The following is a 24,476-nucleotide window of genomic DNA, read 5'->3' as shown; positions in this document are numbered from 1 at the left end:
TCATCACACCATTCAGTGAGCCCAGACCGGTCTCACTGTGCAATAATCTGAGCTGTAAGGGAAATGCTGCAGCTTTCCTTTTGCCATGTTTAAAAAATAAAAATAAAATCAAAAGTCAAGAAAGGCCAAGACTGGCTACACCCTTTGAAATACCTTTTGAACAGCTGTCTTTTGGTATTTGTTGTCATAATGCTTTGGATAATGTAGTGTATATAAGAATGTCTCGCTTTCAGGAATTGACATAGTCTCTTTTAATGAAAATATTTCCCCCATTATAAATCAGGAGGGATAACATAAAAGAGAAGAGGCCGTCAAACATTTAAAAAACCCATTCACTACCATTGAGACCCACAACAGTGGTGTCTGTTTGTCCTGTCTAAAAGTTGTGTGGTTCAGTTTATTGGATGCCTCTTGATTGCCTTATCTGTTCAATAGAGAACAACTGAACAAAGGATGTACAGCACATAAAATAAGGCTGTGTATTGGGACAATTCAACTAAATGCCTAATATTGTGTTTAAAAAAACTGTGGAATGTCAAGTGCAATGGGTTTTTGATCCAGTTAATTAAATTGCACAGCAGATTTGCAAAAGTTCAAAATTAATTTAAAAAAGAATAGCAGATCGAAAAGAATGTGCAACTATTTAGCTGTATACTTCCCTTTGAATAGTTTATATGACCTTGAGTTTTCAAATGTTGTCAGATACATTCTCATAGAATTCAGTTGTTAATTCCCAGCATTAATGTGTTATATATTGTTTCTTTGGCACCATTTATCTAACATCTAATCTCTAATATACTGTATTGCTTCGCTGTGTAACCAATAAGTGCATAATAGTATGAATTTGAGTTTACTTTTCAGAAAATAACACATATTTTGGTTAAACTTTAACAAACCCTTTACTGTCAGCATCTTTTCTCTTTGTGAAAGTTATCATCTTACTTTAAGATCAAATACTAATCCCACATTGAGTATTGTTCTTGTTATTTTATTGTGGTTTTTTTTAACTGTCTTCCATGATTGTTGACACTTTTATGTCCCTTTTCCCCCAAAAAGAAGTATTTCAGGCTTTCCTACATGAGTTGTGCATAAAATTATTATGGGATTAATTAGTTCCATCTAATTAAATAATAATGAGCACCTGCTTGTCACTGGCTTCTGAAACCCAGATTTCAGTTAGAAAAACATGTTGGGCATTATAGTTTACATTTTACCCACAATTCCTTTATTGTTATTTAACATTGCAAATAATACTGGTTGAGCGATCCCCTTTTGGCTTTCAATAGGAAAATAGGCACCCCACCCCTACAAAGCAACATCAAAGCAAAGTCCATGTTTTAAATATAATTAAATACAATTATTGATAACGGAAAGTGGAATCAAAATCAGCTGAGACATTTCCCTAAAGGAATGAACATAATTTTTACAGCATAGGTGAAATTCTTTCAGGTTTTTCCACAGGCCTCCTGGATCAATGTTTGGACCAGCGATATTTGACACATGCATTTACCCCATCCTCAGTTTTAGATATTTTTCCACTTTCAGGAGGCTATTTCCAACGTCTGACTGATCCTGCCACCTCAGAGGACTCTGGAGGTGCCCTCACGGGGGAAAGTTGCAATGACCAAAACTCACCAATGCTCTCAGATGTCAGCTCAGTAAAGTTCGTACCAGAGATGGAGGTGCAACACAGGGTCACTCCTGAGGCCAGCTTGTAAGTATGTAGAACGTACTTAGCCTGTGAATTCAAAAACTAATTGGGATAATTAAGGTACAGTGAGGGAAAAAAGTATTTGATCCCCTGCTGATTTTGTACGTTTGCCCACTGACAAAGAAATGATCACTCTATAATTTTAATGGTAGGTGTATTTTAACAGTGAGAGACGGAATAACAACAACAAAATCCAGAAAAACGCATTTCAAAGAAGTTATAAATTAATTTGCATGTTAATGAGGGAAATAAGTATTTGATCCCCTATCAATCAGCAAGATTTCTGGCTCCCAGGTGTCTTTTATACAGGTAACGAGCTAAGATTAGGAGCACTCCCTTTAAGAGAGTGCTCCTAATCTCAGCTCGTTACCTGTATAAAAGACACCTGTCCGCAGAAGCAATCAATCAATCAGATTCCAAACTCTCCACCATGGCCAAGACCAAAGAGCTGTCCAAGGATGTCAGGGACAAGATTGTAGACCTACACAAGGCTGGAATGGGCTACAAGACCATCGCCAAGCAGCTTGGTGAGAAGGTGACAACAGTTGGTGCGATTATTCGCAAATGGAAGGAACACAAAATAACTGTCAGTCTCCCTCGGTTTGGGGCTCCATGCAAGATCTCACCTCGTGGAGTTTCAATGATCATGAGAACGGTGAGGAATCAGCCCAAACTACACGAGAGGATCTTGTTAATGATCTCAAGGCAGCTGGGACCATAGTCACCAAGAAAACAATTGGTAACACACTACGCCGTGAAGGACTGAAATCCTGCAGCGCCCGCAAGGTCCCCCTGCTCAAGAAAGCACATGTACAGGCCCGTCTGAAGTTTGCCAATGAACATTTGAATGATTCAGAGGAGAACTAGGTGAAAGTGTTGTGGTCAGATGAGACCAAAATCGAGCTCTTTGGCATCAACTCAACTTGCCGTGTTTGGAGGAGGAGGAATGACCCCAAGAACACCATCCCCACCGTCAAACATGGAGGTGGAAACATTATGCTTTGGGGGTGTTTTTCTGCTAAGGGGACAGGACAACTGCACCGCATCAAAGGCACGATGGACGGGGCCATGTACCGTCAAATCTTGGGTGAGAACCTCCTTCCCTCAGCCAGGGCATTGAAAATGGGTCGTGGATGGGTATTCCAGCATGACAATGACCCAAAACACACAGCCAAGGCAACAAAGGAGTGGCTCAAGAAGAAGCACATTAAGGTCCTGGAGTGGCCTAGTCAGTCTCCAGACCTTAATCCCATAGAAAATCTGTGGAGGGAGCTGAAGGTTCGAGTTGCCAAACGTCAGCCTCGAAACCTTAATGACTTGGAGAGGATCTGCAAAGAGGAGTGGGACAAAATCCCTCCTGAGATGTGTGCAAACCTGGTGGCCAACTACAAGAAACGTCTGACCTCTGTGATTGCCAACAAGGGTTTTGCCACCAAGTACTAAGTCGAAGGGGTCAAATACGTATTTCCCTCATTTACATGCAAATCAATTTATAACTTTTTTGAAATGCGTTTTTCTGAATTTTTTTGCTGTAATTCTGTCTCTCACTGTTAAAATACACCTACCATTAAAATTATAGACTGATCATTTCTTTGTCAGTGGGCAAATGTACAAAATCAGCGCCCTTCGCAGGTTAGCCACAGAGTGCTTACAGACTGGTAAACATACAACAAACATACAGCAAAATAAAACAATACATAAATAATACAATAAAATAAATAAAAATAGACCTTCAACAGTTGAAATTATCTAAAATAAAGTCAATGAACATTAAATAAATAAACCATTAGACACAGAGGAGAGGGAAAAAAACTCCTGTGGATGGCATGTAGGAGAAAATAAATCTGTAGGGGTCCACAGCTTTAGGCCCAGGCGTAATGATTGCCTCCCCTCCAGGCAATATAGTTGTTACAGCAGCAAGGAGATCTTCCCTCTGGTGGGGGCCTCTTGCCAGGCCCTTGGGGGTGGGGGGGTTGGAACATCAACAGCTTTTGGTCAGACCTTGGGGTGTGGGTACCCTGTTAGCCCTCCATGGTGGGAGGCCTCTGGGGTGGGTTGTGCCTTGTCAGACTTCCACGGTGGGGGACGAGGTGCCTCGTCGGCCCCTCAGAGACAAAAAGACAAAAAGAAAATTCTGCTCAGATACTGGTCATGCAAAGCAGAACATCTCAATACAATTGTGCAATGCATGTCCATGGCATACCGGTGGCACTATGGGCTAGAAAAATAGAGATTAAAAAGAGGGAGCATCTCTTACATTGGCTGGAAGATCGTTCCACAGTTTCGGGCCCCTTTAACTGAATGCTTGACCACCTGCAGTTTTCTTGTGTGTTTTAGGGAGCACTAAGTAACCGGCTTCCTGGGATCTCAACAGCCGACCTGGAGTGTATTCGATAAGGAGATCTTTAAGTAGGGAGAACTTTGAAATCTATCCTGTAGCGCACTGGGAGCCAGTGAAGATGTAACAAATGCGTGTATCAATTTCTCAGTGTCCTGTAACGAGAGGAATTGTCTCAGTCTAGCAATGAGTCTAAGCTGGAGGAAGGAAGATCTCGACACATTCTGAATGTGTGATTCAAAGGATAGATTATGATCACAGATGACACCCAGGTTTCGTGCCATCTCCTTAGGGGAGAAATTAAAGTTAGCATTACTCAGTTGTGTCAGTGCATGATGAACAGTTCGATTTTTTTCCCCTAAAATTAGGACTACTGTCTTATCAGAATTAATCATAAGACAATGACTTGTCATCCAAGTTTTAATCTTGGACAGACAGCAGATTAGTGTTTCTGTGTCTATGGTATTGTTAGGATTTACTGACAGATATAATTGTGTGTCATCTGCGTAACTGTGAGAGTTAATATTATGTAATCGAATGATATCACCTAAAGGGAGTCCCAGTATAGGTATAGGTCCGGGGACTGAGCCCTGTGGGACTCCGTACTTAACCTCAGGAGAAACAAAGAATCATTGCTTTTCCCAGAATACCATTTTGGGTTTCTAGATCATGTGACTGAACTGTATACATTTAGATGTGTACTTTTAGTGCATGCATTTGTTGTCCATGTTCTCTTCCTTTAAACTCATAACTAATGGTACCGGGAGCAGTTTGGCTTTGTGTTGTTGTAACTGACTTGGTACATGAGCTTGAAGGCTGGGAAAAGGCATTTTGCAACTTTTAATTTAACCATAGGGTTTTCGTTGTTCTGACTATCTTTTATTTCAAATTCTTTCTGTTCTGTGGTGAGCATTTATATACAGATGCCAATGAGAATGCGTTGGTTGTTTTCTTTTTACGTGTATTATGAATGTGGAATGTGATGTCATTACAGCTTTTTTGTACTTATTTTTTACTCTCAGAATGTCATCCTTTTGTTTTTCACAGAAATGTTCAGTTTGAAAAGAAAGGCATTGTGATTTGTTGCCCCAATTACTAGAATTCCAAAAGTGAAAATAAATGTATGAAATTCTTTGCGAGCATGTCAAGTAAAAAAGGAAATTAATATTTTGATAAATACCATTTATTATTATTTATATAAATATATAAAAACAAGACCACTTATAATCCAGCTGCTTTTAAAAAGGTACAAAGCTGTGACTGCTAATTCTCAATAAGGCATTATTACTCTAGTTGATGTTGCTCAGTACTCTTGTACATGCACAGGTAGTTCATTGTGCGCGTAATGGAAAATATTAAAAAGTGAATGAAAATTCAGGAATTTGAGTAACAAAAACTCTTAGCCCAGAAATTAGGGATGCATGTCCTAGCCTTGGCATCTTTGGAGACGTTCATGCTCTGCAATACATTTTTGTATGAAGTGCACTTATGGGTTTATAATGTAATTTAATTCCTATTCCCACAGTGCCACAATGACACCAGTGACACTGCAATTCATATTCTGTTAATACACATTCTACCCTGGTTCAGGTGTTTATAGATGCTGCAGGGCCTGTTGCCGGGCTCTTGGCTATTTTATGATGTCCGGTATATGCAAACATTCTGCACTCAGCAGGTTCAGGTGTATACATTTTTCATGTACGGGAAGTTGTTTGTATGTAAAAGACACGTTCCCTTTATATTAGATTTTTTTGTCATTTTGTGTGTAAACAAAGACCTTCTTAACAGTCTCAACAATTCATTCAAATGCTTTTTAAATGCCTCTAAATTTGTTCCTTTTTTAAATTATTTTTGTATGTTTAGAACAAAAGGCTGGCGGTTCATTGTTTCTGCAGCTGTGGTCATCACTAGGATTGTCATGAAAACATATGGTGCCACATGTGATACAAATATGTATGTACAGACATACTATATTTAAAATGAGCGGCTTTTATCCTCAGTGGAAAGCTCTATCACTCACCACAGGATTTACAAATTCTAATAAATTAGTTAATTAAACCAAGGCACTATCCAGACACCAGAGCATGCAGAGGCAGTATAGACAGGAGATGGTGCGGAAATAGGAACTGTTGTTCTCCTTCAAAATTTAAGTTGTGTATCAGGCTTAATATGAGTTATGGGTGGGGGAGACAAGGGACGGTTGAGTATAAATGTACCAAATAATTTATTAAACACATTCAAAGCTCCAGCTTTAAACCCCATCCCTCCTGCAGGAGAACTGAAGTATCAGATGGCAGCAGCTCTTCACCACCGCTTCCAGCACACAGACCACGATTAAGGGGACGTGACTCACATATTGTGGGTAAACAAGGAGGGAGTGCTTCCAGAGAGGACACTGGTAGGTGAAGATAACTCTTTTCCGGAGATACAGGGTCGGGGAAAGAAATGAAAATGTAATCAACTGCTCTCCCTACAAAAAATGAATCCGTACCTCTGCCTTTATCTTGAGCATTGCTTTGTTTCCCATCAACACTTCTCGCTGCAGCCACATTACAGCTCTGATGAAGCAGTGTAAATCCTGGATAAGTTCAGGACATCTGAGCTTCTGAGCAGCACTTCTTCAGCAGTGAATTGTGGTTTGCCCGTCTGTTTATTATACTGGGGAGGGTAACGACAAGTCTCGGCTCAGTACCAACCCTTGGGAAACCATGGTGGTATTTCATTATTCAATGCAGACAAAAAGTAAACAAAAATAAAATGTTTTTTTTTTTTTAAATATTGAATTATCCCTGCATCCCTGAAATGGTGCTCAGCAATATACAGTGAAGCTTTGAGTATTATTGGTATATGAGTATTGAGATGTTTTTGGAGAATAATTAAAAGCAACAGTTTTGTTTGCTCATATAATAATACTGAATTAATAAAATGAGCTTTAAGAATTAATCTGCCGGCTCAAACAGATGGCCAAGACACATTTCCCACAGTGTAATACGTTTGTATGGATAGTTCTCAAAGTTACATTTAAAAGGTCAAGGAACTACTCTCCGGTTAGGTTTAATTAACTTAATGTTATTTTAAATAAATTGAGGTGCACAATATGTTCCAAGTGCAAGAGCGTACATTGATCTGTCATTTAATTACCAATTCCTATGCAGCCTTATCTTTCAATGGTAGTGTGGTGAACATGAGGCATCCAGTGGCTCTTTATCCCATTCTTGTGCGCAACCTATCAAGAGTACCCTTGAACACACAACCACAGATCCCGCTATTGAGAGACTCTTTCCATTTATCACTTTAATTGCAGAAAATAGTTATTTTTGTTTGTCATTGATGAATGAGAAGTGTCTTACGTGTGAGGAACACTTTCAGAACTGTTTGCCAAAGGCTCCAGGTTAAGGGGGTTCTTCAAGCATAGTGTATGACTTTTATTCATTTTAGCTAGTCCTCCAGTTTCAAAGACTAAAATATATCCATTGATCTGTACATAAATGGCACCTTTTGTATACAAAGCCAAGATCTAGGCTTTAGTGAATCCACAACCAACATGTTTATCTCTGTTAGTTCTGCAGATATGGCCTAATAAAGTTATTTACAATTTACAAGAATCAAACAAATATGTTCATATAATTTCAAATCTGGTGTTGGAAGAGCAGTTTCCACACACCCACACGCACATGGACATATGCAAATGCAGTTTAGTTTTGTTCATCTCTTACACTCTCCACTGTAAGTGTTGATTTACAGTAGGGACACTCTTAAGTTTATACACTTTGTATAGAAGTTTGGGCCTGTAATGCCACCTGTTGGCTGAAGGGGGGTTTAATCTCCAAAATATGAGACGCCAACCAGACGCTACACAGAATCCGCCCAGAGACGCTGCTGTCTGTTTGTAACAGCATCCCATGAGCCTCGCTCTTCAAACTTATTGTGTTTTTCATGCTGAGATGGAATGTTTTAGTTCAATTTGTTCTGAGCCCCATTATGGTTACTGAAAAATAAAGCTGTAGTTTTTATTTATTTATTTTTATTTCAACTTTGTTTCTTGAAGGAGTTCGGGCCTGCAGCTTGATGCTTACTGGAGGATAGATTTAGCCTACAGGATAAAAAATGGTTCACAAATACATTAGCCCACACCTATTTATACATGTATATAAAATTGTATTGATAAAAAGCGATGTATGTTAAAAAACAAAACAAGATAATGGCCATTGCCTCACATCCTGCAGCTCAGCAGCTCTCCAGATCTACACAGCCCCCCTCCTTCAACAGAAACGGTCGATGGAGAAGAAAGATCCAAGCGAGTGAGTGTTTCTTTCCTCTGTTTTGCTTGGTGTTCTGCTCTGTGCTTATTCTGGTTTTGTGTATCTGGCCTCCTAGTTGACTGAACATTAGCGCTTTGCCATGCTGGACAAAATATGATGATTATTATTATTATTATTATTATTATTATTATTATTATTATTATTATAAGTGGTTATTGAATATGGATGGATGGATTATTACAGAGAACTGTGCCTTGTGCTCAATACATAGCTGCCACCATTTGGGGAATTGTGTTGTAATTAAGTAATTTATCCCCTAGAGGATGCTGTTGTTCTGTTGGAATCTGTCATCTTAATCAGAGAAGAAAACTGCTATGCTCTTAAGTGAGAACCAAGGACATTGTCACGCATTTCTTTTACAGACCGTGGTACATTTTTTTCAATGCGTATTTAAATATTTTTTGTACTCTACTACATGTAGTACGATGTATGTGTGCAGAACAATCCTTCTTTTTCAGCAATCAAGCCAATATAGGAAAAAATAAATCTTTTTTTTTTAAATATAGAAACCGGTAAACACCAAAGCTGGTAATAGTCATAATCAAGGAAGAAAAAGAAAATTACATACAAACCATTTCAATTCATAATAGACCATGGTTAAGGTGAGGTTAACACAAGTGAAAAACACATTACATTTTCTCAGCATTAGCTTATTCAAGTTTTATTTAAATTGCATATTTGACTGGTGTTTCTTGGTTTGGCCAGCATGCTTTTTTGGGCCTTAATTTCTACCACTATTTAAAGGGGATCCTAAAATACCAGGCATGGTATTCAAGCTTTTCTTTCTTTCCCTCTAAGCTCTTCCTTTGACAATGCTTAAGAAGTTTGACCAGCGCCCCACAGACAGATGCCACAGTCCCCCGGATCCTGGAAAAGAGGGAGAGAGTAAATCTGAGGTGATAAAAGCAGATTATCAAATGTAAAAAATATAAATCTAAGAGAAACTAATTTGTAAAACCTTGTAAAACATACTAAGAGTTCTTGCTCAGTCCTCTACTATTGTTTAATTAACACTAGCCCAGGTAATAATTAAATAACTGTTATTATTATTATTATTATTATTATTATTATTATTATTATTAACAACATAAGAACATGAGAAAGTTTACAAATGAGAGGAGGCCTTTTGACCCATCGTGCTTGTTTGGTGTCCATTAATACTAATATGTCAGAATTTGTATGTAATGTAAACGAGGCTTGTTATTTCATTTAGTTTTAACTTTATTTTTTAACTGGGCTTTTCAGATTCCATTGAATATTTTACAACAACCATGTGGATCTTGCAGCCCTGTGCTTCAGAAAACCCCTGTAGAAAAGACAACTCCTTCTTCCAGCACTGACTTCGAACTTCCAATGCCATCAGACACCACAGATTCAAAAACACAAAACTCATCTCTGACTCCTCAACCCACAGGTAGAAACAAAACTGCAGCCCGTCACCCTGATGAAGGAAGCACTGCCTATTTAGATTTGCAAACAACAAAGCTGGAAAAGAAAAAATTGACACTTTCACCTTCTGAGAAAGCAAAGTTGCTGGACTGGAACCTGTCCCTTGCAGAAGATGTGTGCAGAAATAAGATGGCAGGAGATGCTGGGGCTGCTAAGATTGACCGACAAATCGAAGATGAACATTGCTCACCAAATACTTCTAATGTGCCTTCAGTTGCTACTGGCAATCATTTGACTCAGTCTACGCAAAGCCATGCTTCAGCTCCTGAGGATAACAAAACACCTCAAACAACATTTCAGATTGTTGCAAACGTCCTGAGAAGGTCTTTCAGGGGATCTGGCAGTGGCTCTTCCTCAGATGTCACCAGAAGGCCTGAGAGGAGTGGTCCTAGGACGAGACCCCTGTCAGATGGATCTTTCTTCAACTTCACAAACCTATTTGGTACCGCATCCTCTGAAGAACAACCTGGTTTTTCCATGGCGGAGTCAGGAAAAGGGGGGACTTCGGCGGGAGGAGGCCAGGTTAGGAATCCTCCTCCGCATTCAAGCTCAGCTACCTCAGCACCTGGAAGGCCTGTGTTGGAAGCAGTGAGATTTCACCAAGTTCCAGGGGACATCAGGAGTGAAGGATCCCTCAGAACGGAGGAGGATATACCAGTGCTCTTCGAAAAATTTTCCTTGAATGAAAAGCCCTCCGGGACCTCAAAGGATGATTTGACATTTCTGCAGCCAAAGAAGCTTAATTTCTTTTCTTCCTTGAGAGTGAAAAGGAGAGATGGCCCGGAGAGGAGGGGTGCAGAAACAGAGGATGTTGGAGGGAAAAGTGACATCTGGGCACTTCTTACCAACCTTAGGAAGAAAGGTACAAAGAACCCAAGGGAGACACAAAAAGTAAAATCCCTTTTCATAGTCTCAGTTTGCTAATATCTGATCAGTATCAATGACTGGCAGAGTAAATGTGGTATTAGTAAGGTATTGTTTTGGTTTGATGTTACAACCCCCCTGAAGTAAACCACAGAGCTCTTTATAAAGTTGAGAAACAGGGATACACACAACGCAGGGATACATACAAGGCCGATATAACACTGCTTTGCTCGATACATAACAGACCTTGGAAGTAGAATATGTTGTTTGCCTCCCCCTCTATACAGCTTATACAAATTAAAGAACTAGTTTATATAAATATTTTGTTTATATAAGCTACATACTACATATAGTGAGACAATTGTTAGCCCATCTCCTCTTATCCGCTATACTAAACAGCTCTTTTGGAGAGAAAGATATTTTCTCAAAATATTTCTCACAGCTGATTGCCAGGAAGAATAAAATGGAAGCAGATAAACATTGCATAGTACATAAAAGGCCATTGTAAAGACTTGTGGGTAATATTTAAACTATACCATTTTATAAGGCTTGTTTACTTTGAGATCCTTTTAAAATTATTTATGGAAGATTTTGCATGCCAAATAATATTAGGGAAACACATCAAAATGCATTAAAGGGAACCCCCAGGTGATTAAAATATTTTATATATTATAAGGTTTTCCCTGTCTCTACCAATTCTACCAAGTATTGTTTTGCCAGGCATAGTAAAGGACAAACAGTTTTTTCAAAAGGAGAAGCAATCATTTGAAAATAAAGTTTATTGCATTACACTGTAAGGCCAACTGAAGTGTTTCTGAGAGTTTTTCCAAGCTAGCTAAACTGAATAACAATTTAAATATCAGGAAGAATACATGTACAGACCAAGAATGATAGGAAATAAATATAATTTATTTTATTTTTAGAAGTACATTTTATGGATTAATGACAACTGCATAGTACTTAGCACATAACTCCCACTAAAACCACTCCTGTTTGTTTTATTTGATCAGACCAATCCAGATCAATACAGAGTATTATGACTGTGCTGTTATTTTTAAAAATAACAAATAAAAGACAACCATTTGCTTTAGATTCAAGCTTTAAAATCTCTGCCCTTTATATGTAATGTTTTTGGTACTTTCAAATAAGATCCTGTCAGCTTAAATGTAAGAAATCAAGTCCTGCAATACACATCCCTGTTCATCTGTCCCTCCTGCATAAACACGACAACACAATATCACAATCCAAGTTACAATAGGTCATATCCCATTATTTCCTGTTCCCGAAAAGGTTAGGCAACTCTGAGCTTCATATCCTAATCAAGAAAGATTCTGCAACTCCTGAATGTTTCAATTCAACAATGTGATGATATTCATAGTTGGCGAATCAAAAGGTGACATTCATTGTGATAGATGTTAATGGCATCTTTCGATTTCATGACTGTGTAAGACATGAGCTTATTCCCGGAATGCATTTCTTCATATCATCTGTGTCATTATTGTTTATTTCATCTTGTTTGTTTGTCTGAATGATTTTTTCCTTATATGCCATTACCAGACTTTCTGACGCCAGTTATTTTACATTGAACAGATGTCATGATGCAAATGTGGGTGCCAGATGCTATAACCTACCTAAGGGTAATCTGTCTAATAGCTGGCTCACAATATTCAATCCAATTATGTGACAGAGCAAACCTCACAGAGTCATTTAAGCCACAGTGTAACCTTTGCTTATACAATTTAAGTGAACAGATACCTAGTTTAAAAGCATTTAGGCAAATCAAATTCATATGATTATGTATTTTAGCATCAGATTATTTTTCATGCCTGGAGACTCATGAAGTTAGAACAGAAAGTTTAGCGAAAACCCATAATCTTAGGCTAACCAAGTCAGCTAATGTTAAGCATATGGGCTTTTCAATTTCTCTCTGTTTGCACCATAACATTAAAGAGAGACATGCATCTACCCACCCTCCAGTTAGATTTGGTTTTCACCTGGTAACTTGTAGATAAGGTTAGCATGTTTATTAAAGCTTTAAATTATATAATTGACTGTACTGCGTTACTGAATGTACTCCCCGTCGGGTTTAAAATATGCCACATACACCTTTTCCATCGATACATACAGATATTATTTGCACAAAAACATGTGTAATATATAGCAGCTGTAGCAAATTGTATTTGATCTTATCAGTTCTTGCACATTAGGTTAGGCTATGCCTGTTTTATACTTAGACCTTGGGTTCTCCAAGGAAATCCAATTGCTGTCTTATTGAGCACACTTACTATAAGTCGCAGTATCTCCATATAGCATTAGCTGTCAGGATGCCATATCTGCTGTGTGTTATTTTGACATCAAAAGACGGATTTTTAAGCATCCATGATCTCTGCTTTGATTCCCCCACACAGAATATTTCTGTAAGACAATCTGACAGAATTGTAGGGCTAAAGTCTTTATGAATTCCTGTGAATATCCTTCAGGGCTGTTTGAGGAATCCTACAGAGGGGATTCTGCAGGAGCTTGTGTGCAGGCAGAAGCTGAGGTGTATTAACTTAGGCTGGATTTGTTCATTTGAAGTGGAAATAAATTGATTTGAATGCATATATAAAATTAGAGTTTCCAGATTTCCTTGTGACTTGTTTTGAGGGCGGTGATCACTGTATAGAGAGACCTTTAAACATTGAAAAAGCCTTTTCAAATGTCATTGAGAATAAATGGTTGAAGAGAAATTGGAATCAAAACTATGGAAAGTGTTTTATTCACGTTTCCAAACCTCAATGTTTGTCTTTCCTTTCTAGGCTCAAGTCAGCAGTCTGAAGGAACCCAACTTGAAGCCAGTTCTTCAAGTGAGGAGGAGAAACCTCCCTCAAAACAGAAGGTACCTATTTTCAGTCTGCTTCTACAGCAAGTTTTGGTTTGAACATGAATGTAAAAATAAAATATGAATCATAAGAGTGGATAAGTCATCATGTATTGGAAAAGGATTATCCTAATGGTTGAATGAGCATGTAATGTCTCTTACATATCAGTTTACATGGACAGAGTCAATCTCTCAAATGTTTATCCCATCATATTAAGATTGTATATATTAGTTGGCTCCCCCAGCTGTAGAAATATGTTTTGATAATAAATCCTTTCAAGCATTTTTCAAGCAAAAGTTTAAATATAAAAATCTGTATCATACATTTTAAACATTAAAGCCGACAGTTCATGATTTGCATGTTTTCAGGTGCAGGGTGAATAAGCGGCTAAGCTGGTATCAAGAGCAGTCTCTACTAGAATTAGATTTTTGTTGTTCAGGTAGTCGAAAATATTATTTTTATATAAATCTGACACTAAATCAATTTTCCTTGATTCTAGTCTAGAGACCGAACTGAATGATTGAATATCTCACTAAAGGCAGGACACTACACTGTGGTTTCATTGTGCTGTCTAATAATTGTAGTAAACAGTCTTGTTTGCTGCAGTATTATTTAAGATGGGTATCATCAGCCTTTGTCCCAAGAGAAAAAACAAATTAATCTGGCAATGATTACGTCAGAAGGGATTTAAAAGCAATGTAACTTTGATAATTCGGTGCTGAAACATGAGCCTTCAACACATGTCCAAATCTGAATTAGAAAAGCCATATTTTCAGCTTTACAAAGCCATATATGGTCAAGGGTTTACTGCTAATGCCTTGGTCTAAAAAAAAGTATTATACCATTAATTAAGCATGGCTGATGCAGGTTGGTTATGTCATTGTCCCTCTGTGTCTGGTCTTAGGTTTCTGCACATAAGCAAGGAAACTCCAGCTTCAGACAAAGGAGGAAGCAGGAGAAGATTGAGCAGCAACAGGCCCGGCGAGAGCAACTGAAGAGACTGCACAGAGCTCAGGTACAGATGCCAGACTCCTACCCACAATTAACTCTGCCTTAATTAGCAGATACAACACCTAGTGGAACCCACTGCATGGAGGGAGATACATACATGGCTATCCTGACGTGAATATTATTAGATCATAACAATAATCAAGAAAATCTAATCTAAAAGTCATTTGGTCTTTGTTTTCAATGTTATAGCAGTCATCGCCGACATTTTCCCCCCACCAATTTTAAATTGATGGAATTACTGTAATAAATTAATAAATAACGTGATACTGATGCTACTGAAAACAGAGTTATATGTGACTTGTCACAAGTGTGTGTGAAGCATTGGGTGCAACTCAATGGCGACTAAAATTGACCCCAACAGGACTCTGAATAAATCCCTGTTGACGCTCTGTCAGTGATGGTTTGTTCTCCAGGTGATACAGCGGCAGCTTGAGGAGGTGGAGGAGAGGCAGAGAGCCCTGGAGGAGCGAGGGGTGAAACTGGAGAAAGTGCTGCGGGGGGAGTCAGGTGAGAGGCGCCCGCCGCTCAGAAGCAAACATGCTGCCCGGCTGGCTGGGGGCTGAATGGGCTCTTGCACTTGAGGGACAGGCTATTGCATGGAGATCTTTTGCTTCTTCCTCTGATCTACCTGCCACACGCCATCCTCGGCTCTGTCACTCTCAGGTGTCTCTACCCCCTTGCGTGTGGCCTGCTGTCTAATTGAAGTTATGACTCCTGTACCGGGGCCCTATTTATCTCCCGTCCCATCAGGTGGGCCTGTCAGATGTCATTATAGACTTGTCAATGTGTTGCAGCTTTGAAAGTGAAGGAATTAATTGGGATGAAATTCTTGCAGCAACTCACCTTCTCTCCCCCTCCAGAGGCGTAGGGGGGGTGATGTGGAGGTTGGTATAATGGCAGGAGGTCACTGGCCGGTTATTTCTAAGAAATTGTGGCTGTCTTTATAAATTACCAGCACTGTCAGTTGACCTGGCTGCCAGGTTTCCAGGATGTTTGATTCGCTCGGAGACTGACAGATCCTACCACAGATAATCACACAGGAGAAGTAGTTCCAAAGCTGAGCATCTCCTTTGTTGCGCCAGAAGTAAAACTTGAACGCTGTTCTGAAGGTATAGGGAAAGTGTTATTTAGAAGCTTGTAAGGAAAACATTTTTCTGAACAACAATTTACTCTGAACTTCCCAGAAAGAATGTTATTTTGAAATGTATGGGATCCCTAGTTTCTATTAAAAAGAGGGATTACGTGTTTATATATCATTAATAACATAATATTGTTAGTAAGTAAGATGTAATGTATGAAATGAAATGTATGGATTTCTAGTATGTAATGGGAGAGTAACTGGTATGGGCAGTGTGTGAAGGTATTATCACATACAGCTTTCAATGTGTTAAATGTGGAAAACATTTTCACCACGTCAAGCTGTTGAGGCAAGTTTAGTGTGAATAATTGTATCATTATAAATTATAAATGTTATCATTATTTACCCCGTTGCCTGCACATCTGTCCCTAGACATCCAAGGCTTGTGCTCCAATGTGTTTCCCAAGGAGATCTCAGGGTGTGCTGAGATGTTTGGGTTGCAACATATTATGTCCTATTTGGTTTCCAGCATTTTCAGCAGAGCATTATTTATCTAATTCAAACATATGAACAGTATGTACCGTTAGATCAAGTGATATATCCACTCTGTCAGCTGTAAAAATGCCTGGCTTCATCTAAGGTGTTTGTAAAACCAAGAAAGTGCAGATTGCCTGTTTGGGCTGCATAAAGCAGCCAAATATTGACAGTGAAGAATGGGAAATGATTTTCAGTTGCCGACTTGCACTTTGCATGACCCCTGGAGAGAAGCGTGGACTAGCCTGGAGGAACATAAAGGAAACGAGAAATATAAGCAATGCAGTGTCTCAGGTGGAGTTGACAGAATCACTTTCGTTTATTAGCGTGCAGGCTTCATTAGGGCTAGCCAAGGCAAAGGAACGATAAAAGACTTAAAGCACTAAGATGGGACACAGAGAAAAACACCATTCCAGGCTGAGGTATATCTCTCTTACCAGAATATGAATGCAACAGAGATTAAATTAAACAAAAAGTGAAGACAAGCTTTTGGTGTTGTCCAGGCTGGTAATCTTAAAGAAGGAAACACTTGGTGTCTAAAGTGAGGAATGCTAAAGGGAAGAAAACAAAAATGGTTTGGTTTGTAAATGAAGTGACAGAAGCCGCTTTCTTTCACTGTCAGGTGCATTATAGACAGAGACAGGAAGCCCAGTTATGAAATTGAAAATTATTTGCATTCAAACAAAATGGCAATTTTCAGGTTGCAATTGTGTGAAAATTACAGCAAATGTAATGGTTTTGCAAATGAAGATGGGGAAAGAAAAGAACACACCAGAATACAGGTTTGTCATTTAAACAAATTATTTCAAATGAAAGGAAAAAAAATATATGTATACACTATTATCCCCCAAAGAAGCTATGTGTCACAGCAAAAAAAACAAAAAAACAGACTTTAAGCTGAATTTATCAAAATTCTTTAAATTGTGGGCTTTAATTTGCCGTTCTTGAATGTCTCATATGTCACATAACAGTAATTATGGAGAGAAAAAAAAAAAGATTTATCTTTACCTGTGAGTGACCCTGGCCTGTTTTGTCATCGTGTTGCCTAATTGTAGATTTTGCTTTGTGGGTTGGGTCTTCAAAGGCTGATCATTGATTTAATTTAGACGGTGCAAGGACAGTTGTCCAAACTTATTCTGTATACAGCGAGATTATGAGCTCAGGTTTTCCTCTGTATTCACAGCTATAATGCAACCGTATCAGTATGGTTACAGTTAGTTAATTCCTTCTATTACCGCCTATGATATAAACAGATAAACAAATGTTTGTAATACAGTCAAACCTGTTGCTGCTGATGTTGCTGCTAGTGGTACAGTGTCTTTAATACAGTGCTCTATAAGTATAAATATCATTATCTCAGGCGTACATAATTCTCTAATCAAAAACACTACAGAAAGGGAATATTGTATTGGGATCTTAGGAGCCTTAATATGTTGATACCATGAACAGTGTCTCTTCGTTTGCTGTGGATTTGCACAACCACACGCCTCGAGCTCTTTTCAGTGTTAAGTGTGTCCTTGCCACAGATTTCTGTACATGACTGTATGGAAAATGTCTCTAATAATGAGAGCCCAAGGCAGGGCAGTGTCCATTGTGTTCCATGTTTGCATGGCTTTGTTCGGATAATTGCATTAAGGGGGAGGGAGGCAGGCTACACAGTGAATAGACCTTTTGTTAATGGCTATTATTCATAAACCCAAACTAAATTGAAAGAGGACATGAGTAGGTGGCAAACAATGCACAGAGATTGTGAATATGACAATACCTCTATCTCCATTTGAAATACTGGACACACTGGGGTTTTCTTTCGATTTAAAAATGATTCCTTCACATACCATGGGAAACTCTATGGCTCTGGAAGTTTTGACACTCCAGACGTGATTCCTTTTATAATTCCATAATAATGACATCTTTAAAAAGAATAAATAAATAAAATTGGTCGTAATAAAAACATAGTATTGTGCCCTAAGAGGTAGCGAGAGCATTGGATTCATTGGAGTGTGTCTGCTAAATTCATTGAAAGGCTACCTTTGTGGAATGGTGATGTTTTTTCATCTCTAGCCGGACAGACCGCCATGGCACTCGGCCAATGAGGAGTTACTATAAGAGCGCCATGTCAGTGCACAGACAACTGACTGCCCCCCACCCCCCGACAGTAGTGCTGTTAGAGCTGTCCTCTTTCTTTCTAAAAAAGGTTATTAACATGCATTCATTTTTAATTATAAAAAGGTTGCACATGGCTGACACTGACCTTAAACTCCTTTGAAAAGAGAAAATGTACACAAGTAAACAGTCATCCCATCAAATCCCATTATGTGATCTCAGTCCCACCACAGATTTTAGTCCTGGTGTGTTTCAGAGATTGAAAAACTATGAATGTCTTCATATCTTTGATCTCATCTGTTCAGATCATCATGCAGCACAGATACTCTTTATTTAATTACTGTATCTATTATGTGTTGAGGTTTTTCTGTTTACTGAGGCTGTTTTGACAGCGGTGTATGGTAATAAACACTACGGTTGCTATATTCAGTGAATGGTTTACTGAAGGTTATCAGACAATACATTCAGCAAAAAAGATAATGTTGGAAACAAAAGCAAGAGTGCTGTATGTTTCAAAACCTGCTGGGCAGTTTTGTACGCTCCCCAGATATGCCTGGAAAATTTGTTATAGCTTTTTTCTTTCATCAGTTACTAGTTACTACCTTTCCTTTAACTAATGAAAAAGAAATATCTGACATTTTACTGGCATACTTAGTGAGTGTACAATACAAGAGCTTAAGAGTAGCTTCACTAAACATGTTGACTTTTTTTCTAGACAGTTCTGCGAATAGAACCCATAATTCAAATAGGGTCCAGTTTACAGTGGGATTAACTGAGGAGATCTATACATTTCACAGTGACAGTGACTATAGAAAGCAACTTACAGCTTTCCTGAAGGGGGCAGTGCTGCTTAAACCTTAGATCAACAGCAAGATGTTTGGGTCCTGCCATCACATCGAGACATAAAAACAATTACCATCACTTTTAACAGCTCCTTTGTGATGTTCTTTGAGATTCTCGGCAATAAAGCAAAATCCAGTCCATCCGTCAGTCATGAAAAATATATCAGTTCACAATAATTACATAAAAAGGAGGAGAGGCGAGGATCTTGTAAAGAGTCAAATCAACAGATTGATTGACAGATCAAAAGGGACAAAGATATCCTATAGCTAATCAGTTAAATAATTAATATTGTGTCACCACTATTCTCAAGTCCAAATCATCTGATGTACTCTTGACCATACGTACTCCTGAATTATCTGTTTCTTTACTGCCTTTCCTGTCCAGAACTTTTGAGCAAACATATTCACCACCAGCTCTCTTTTGGGGCTGAACACCCTTGGCTGGACCCGTGCAAGTCAGGTGTCAGTCCTGCTTACTCTAGAGAAACTTCCTCGGTTACTCATGTCTTCATATCCTTTCTGCTCTTTCTGCTTTCCACTGACAATGTGTTGAATTGTATTATGTTTTAAAACAAAAAAAAAATACTGTTGTAAAACTAAACTGCTTTTGGATAAGGAAATCTGCCAAATGAATAAATAATAATAATAATAATAATAATAATTATGATTTAGATTAATTACACTAAGGTGTTCCAGCACTGTATCTCATAGCTTTGACTTTCTTGTTTAAGACTCCGGCCCAGCGGATGAAGCTCAGCTCCTACAAACCTGGTTCAAGCTGGTCCTGGAGAAGAACAAACTTGTCCGTTATGAATCCGAGCTCATGATTTTGTAAGTAATTTTTATAAACAAATGAGCAAAATGTGTACATTGAATTCAGCTAAATTCCAGGAGGCATTTTTGCTTGATCGGGGATCTTTCTCACAGCGGCTCACAATAGAATAGTTAGTTACAAAGGTAGACAACTGTATGAACAAAAACAGCCACACAAAACATACACCGCAGACTACATGTACAAAAATATAGGAATATATACAGTGAGGGAAAAAATTATTTGATCCCCTACTGATTTTGTACGTTTGCCCACTGACAAAGAAATGATCAGTCTATAATTTTAATGGTAGGTGTATTTTAACAGTGAGAGACAGAATAACAACAAAAAAATCCAGAAAAACGCATTTCAAAAAGTTATAAATAGATTTGCATGTTAATGAGGGAAATAAGTATTTGATCCCCTATCAATCAGCAAGATTTCTGGCTCCCAGGTGTCTTTTATACAGGTAACGAGCTGAGATTAGGAGCACTCTCTTAAAGGGGGTGCTCCTAATCTCAGCTCGTTACCTGTATAAAAGACACCTGTCCACAGAAGCAATCAATCAATCAGATTCCAAACTCTCCACCATGGCCAAGACCAAAGAGCTGTCCAAGGATGTCAGGGACAAGATTGTAGACCTACACAAGGCTGGAATGGGCTACAAGACCATCGCCAAGCAGCTTGGTGAGAAGGTGACAACAGTTGGTGCGATTATTCGCAAATGGAAGGAACACAAAATAATTGTCAGTCTCCCTCGGTCTGGGGCTCCATGCCAGATCTCACCTCGTGGAGTTTCAATGATCATGAGAACGGTGAGGAATCAGCCCAGAACTACACAAGAGGATCTTGTTAATGATCTCAAGGCAGCTGGGACCATAGTCACCAAGAAAACAATTGGTAACACACTACGCCGTGAAGGAGTGAAATCCTGCAGCGCCCACCAGGTCCCCCTGCTCAAGAAAGCACATGTACAGGCCCGTCTGAAGTTTGCCAACATCTGAATGATTCAGAGGAGAACTAGGTGAAAGTGTTGTGGTCAGATGAGACCAAAATCGAGCTCTTTGGCATCAACTCAACTTGCCGTGTTTGGAGGAGGAGGAATGACCCCAAGAACACCATCCCCACCGTCAAACATGGAGGTGGAAACATTCTGCTTTGGGGGTGTTTTTCTGCTAAGGGGACAGGACAACTGCACCGCATCAAAGGGACGATGGACGGGGCCATGTACCGTCAAATCTTGGGTGAGAACCTCCTTCCCTCAGCCAGGGCATTGAAAATGGGTCATGGATGGGTATTCCAGCATGACAATGACCCAAAACACACAGCCAAGTCAACAAAGGAGTGGCTCAAGAAGAAGCACATTAAGGTCCTGGAGTGGCCTAGCCAGTCTCCAGACCTTAATCCCATAGAAAATGTGTGGAGGGAGCTGAAGGTTCGAGTTGCCAAACGTCAGCCTCGAAACCTTAATGACTTGGAGAGGATCTGCAAAGAGGAGTGGGACAAAATCCCTCCTGAGATGTGTGCAAACCTGGTGGCCAACTACAAGAAACGTCTGACCTCTGTGATTGCCAACAAGGGTTTTGCCACCAAGTACTAAGTCGAAGGGGTCAAATACTTATTTCCCTCATTAACATGCAAATCTATTTATAACTTTTTTGAAATGCGTTTTTCTGGATTTTTTTGTTGTTATTCTGTCTCTCACTGTTAAAATACACCTACCATTAAAATTATAGACTGATCATTTCTTTGTCAGTGGGCAAACGTACAAAATCAGCAGGGGATCAAATACTTTTTCCCTCACTGTATATATAATTTACCCCTTTAACTCAGTTTCCGTACCAATTGGTATATGTGGATGAGTCTGTGTCTCTGTTTGTCTGCAGTGCCCGAGAGCTGGAACTGGAAGACTGTCAAAGCAGGTTACAGCAAAAACTGCGCCGGAGAATGGCCACAGATGGTAAGAGTGTGGGCAGAGGAATCAAAGGCACTGTACAGAAGATGGCAAGCTTTTCTGACAGAAACAGAAAATGCACTGTTAAATCAAGGCAATGAGCTAATTTCTCAACAGTTAATGTAATATGGCTCATATACATGCCTTAATTAAATCATGGTAGTATTAATAATAATCGCTGACATTATTATTATTGTTGGACTGCACTGGGGTTTAAATATTATGTTTTTTCTGTATATATGTGAGATGGTATGGACTTGGTTGGAATTGTAATTGAATTTCAAGGAACAATTGGCTTTAAACCTTGATGAGCAATAATGGAAAATGTGTTGCCTGTAGATGACCTGTTGATCCCCGTTTTGTAAATGATTTCCACAGGTCTCCTGATTCATGTTGCAGCTTTCAGAGGTATCATAATAGGCTAACCTTTGCGAGTGCAAACAGCGCCCTTAGGCAGGTGCCTCCAGGCAGCTTCTCCTGCCGCTGACTCGGTGAAGTGGCTTTTGTATTAACATTCTTTCTGTGTAAAGGCCATTATACATTACGAGCAAGTGTCTTGGATTATATTTTAATTTTAAGATCCTGAGTGAAGAAAATAAAATAAAAATATCTCTGCTGGCATTCATTATAGAAGCAGATGAATAAGCAAGAACTCACACTTTATTGCAATATGATGACAATATGATTATATTATTCAGACTGGGATTATATGAGAATACAGTTAGGTCCATATATATTTGGACAGTGACACAATTGTCATCATTTTGGCTCTGTACGCCACCACAATGGATTTGAAAGGAAACAATCAAAGTAATTTCCAACCTGATTAGTTGGAAATTACATTTTATTGGCTACCCCCCAGTCAGAGAACACAAGTGTGAATCTTAGTCACTGTTTTTCTACCCGTCTCACACGCAATTAATTTATTCTGAAATATATGTAAATATTCAATAAGCAAATCTAAATGAATCATCAACATTTCCTAAATAGAACATGTTTTTCGTCCATTTTGTGTATTGGCGATCTATGTAAAATAATAACATGATACCTTTACTAGTTCATATTGAAACAGTTACCACTGATTTTTCTGCATTAGGGATTCGTAAACATATATTCAGCATTGGGAAAACAAAGAGATATGTTTCTTTATTTTGTTTTTATTTTGGTGCTATAATGAAAACAGCCTGAGGGTGTCGTGCACAATATTTTCCATTAAAAAAAAAAAAAAAAAATCAATTGCAGCATTGTTTCCACCTCAGAAACTTCAATTCTTTTTTTTTTTTTTGCAGTGACCCACTCTGAACAGCCCCCATCCCCTCGCCAGTGAAAGCGTTAATTTTCTTTTGTTTTTCCTTCATCAATCTAGACTCCCATAAGAGTCAGCAGGAGCTGGCTGATGAACAGAAGATCCTCAGTGAGCTGATGAGGGTGGTGGAGAAAAGGGACAGACTGGTGGCACTGCTGGAGGAGCAGAGAGTTCGAGAGAAGGCTGAAGACAATGACATGGAGAGCTTAGTCCTATCTAAGGGATATCAGATTAACTGGACTTGAACTTCCACTCTACCAGGAGACAATGTTACATTTCGGGAACCTAAACCCTGAATTCTGCTAAATTCTGCTCTAAAACTGAAAAGGGAAATGGTAGCATCTGAACTGCATTTTTAGAGTGATGAAACACATAATTTACATTATGCTGGAAGGCTGGTAATAGAACGAAAATCAAGTTAAATTATATTGTAGCTATATTGTAGTGGAAAAACACCCAAGAAAGCGAAATGGGTTTACATTGATAGGTCAAAGGGATTTAACTATATGTGTTACTAAGTTGAATTTCAATATGAAAAAAGTCTGTTGCTTTTTATTGAATGTCTTGGTTTCCCAAGATAGTTCTTTAGTGCAATGTTGAATCACATCTCTGTATAAGGCATTCAAGACTATGTAATAATTTGTAAGCATTTTAACATTCTAGAGATCAAATACAAATCAATAATTTGCAGATGAGTCCATTTGAAAATGCATTTTTCAGCTAAAGTAGCTACAGAAAGTTTAAGACGACTGGGAATGTTCTATTCTGGGAATAACAGCTGAGGATGCTGGCCACTGGGAATATTTAAGAAATAAAAAACTGAACTTCCTACCAAAATCATTGACATTGTACACATTATTCTAACTTGATCAGTCTTTTTTCAGGTGCCACATTTCATTGTCTTTTATTAAAATTAAAAATAATTAAAAAAAGGTAATAATTAATTTGTATTTTTGTATTCTTTACTCACAGCTGCACTTACCTTGAAAAAAGCAAACCAAAAACAAAATACTCATCTTGCAATTTAAGCTTTAAATGTGAGTGATTCAAAGCTCCAACTTTAATCACACACACACATATATATTTGTGGCACATACATTTAAATAACTAAGAGCGAAATTGTGAATTTGTTTTTCTGGTGTTGCATTAATATATTAAAAAAATGTATATACACTTATTTACCATACATAATAAAGAACAAATCCATTAACTGAACTGAGTGAATGTCTTGCTTACTATTAAGTCAATGAATGCAGAAAAGGAACAGGGACTAAGGTGTGCGAAGTTCACAT

General features: G+C 38.5%; 1 protein-coding gene across 1 annotated transcript; it reads left to right on the top strand.

The window, feature by feature from the left end:
• The first annotated feature begins 1,410 nt into the window (after positions 1 to 1,410).
• LOC136747547 (F-actin-monooxygenase mical2b) lies at positions 1,411 to 24,124 on the top strand. The gene is made up of 11 exons (XM_066700445.1): positions 1,411 to 1,714; positions 6,323 to 6,447; positions 8,276 to 8,350; positions 9,170 to 9,267; positions 9,617 to 10,682; positions 13,483 to 13,562; positions 14,450 to 14,560; positions 14,970 to 15,063; positions 19,845 to 19,944; positions 21,811 to 21,884; positions 23,245 to 24,124. Exons 1-11 carry the CDS (start codon positions 1,638 to 1,640, stop codon positions 23,427 to 23,429), a joined length of 2,085 nt encoding a protein of 694 aa, XP_066556542.1. The 5' UTR covers positions 1,411 to 1,637; the 3' UTR covers positions 23,430 to 24,124.
• Positions 24,125 to 24,476: the final 352 nt, after the last annotated feature.

The sequence above is a fragment of the Amia ocellicauda genome, chromosome 4 (genome assembly GCF_036373705.1).
Source record: "Amia ocellicauda isolate fAmiCal2 chromosome 4, fAmiCal2.hap1, whole genome shotgun sequence".
NCBI lineage: Eukaryota > Metazoa > Chordata > Actinopteri > Amiiformes > Amiidae > Amia > Amia ocellicauda.
This window is presented reverse-complemented; position numbering and strand designations above follow the sequence as displayed.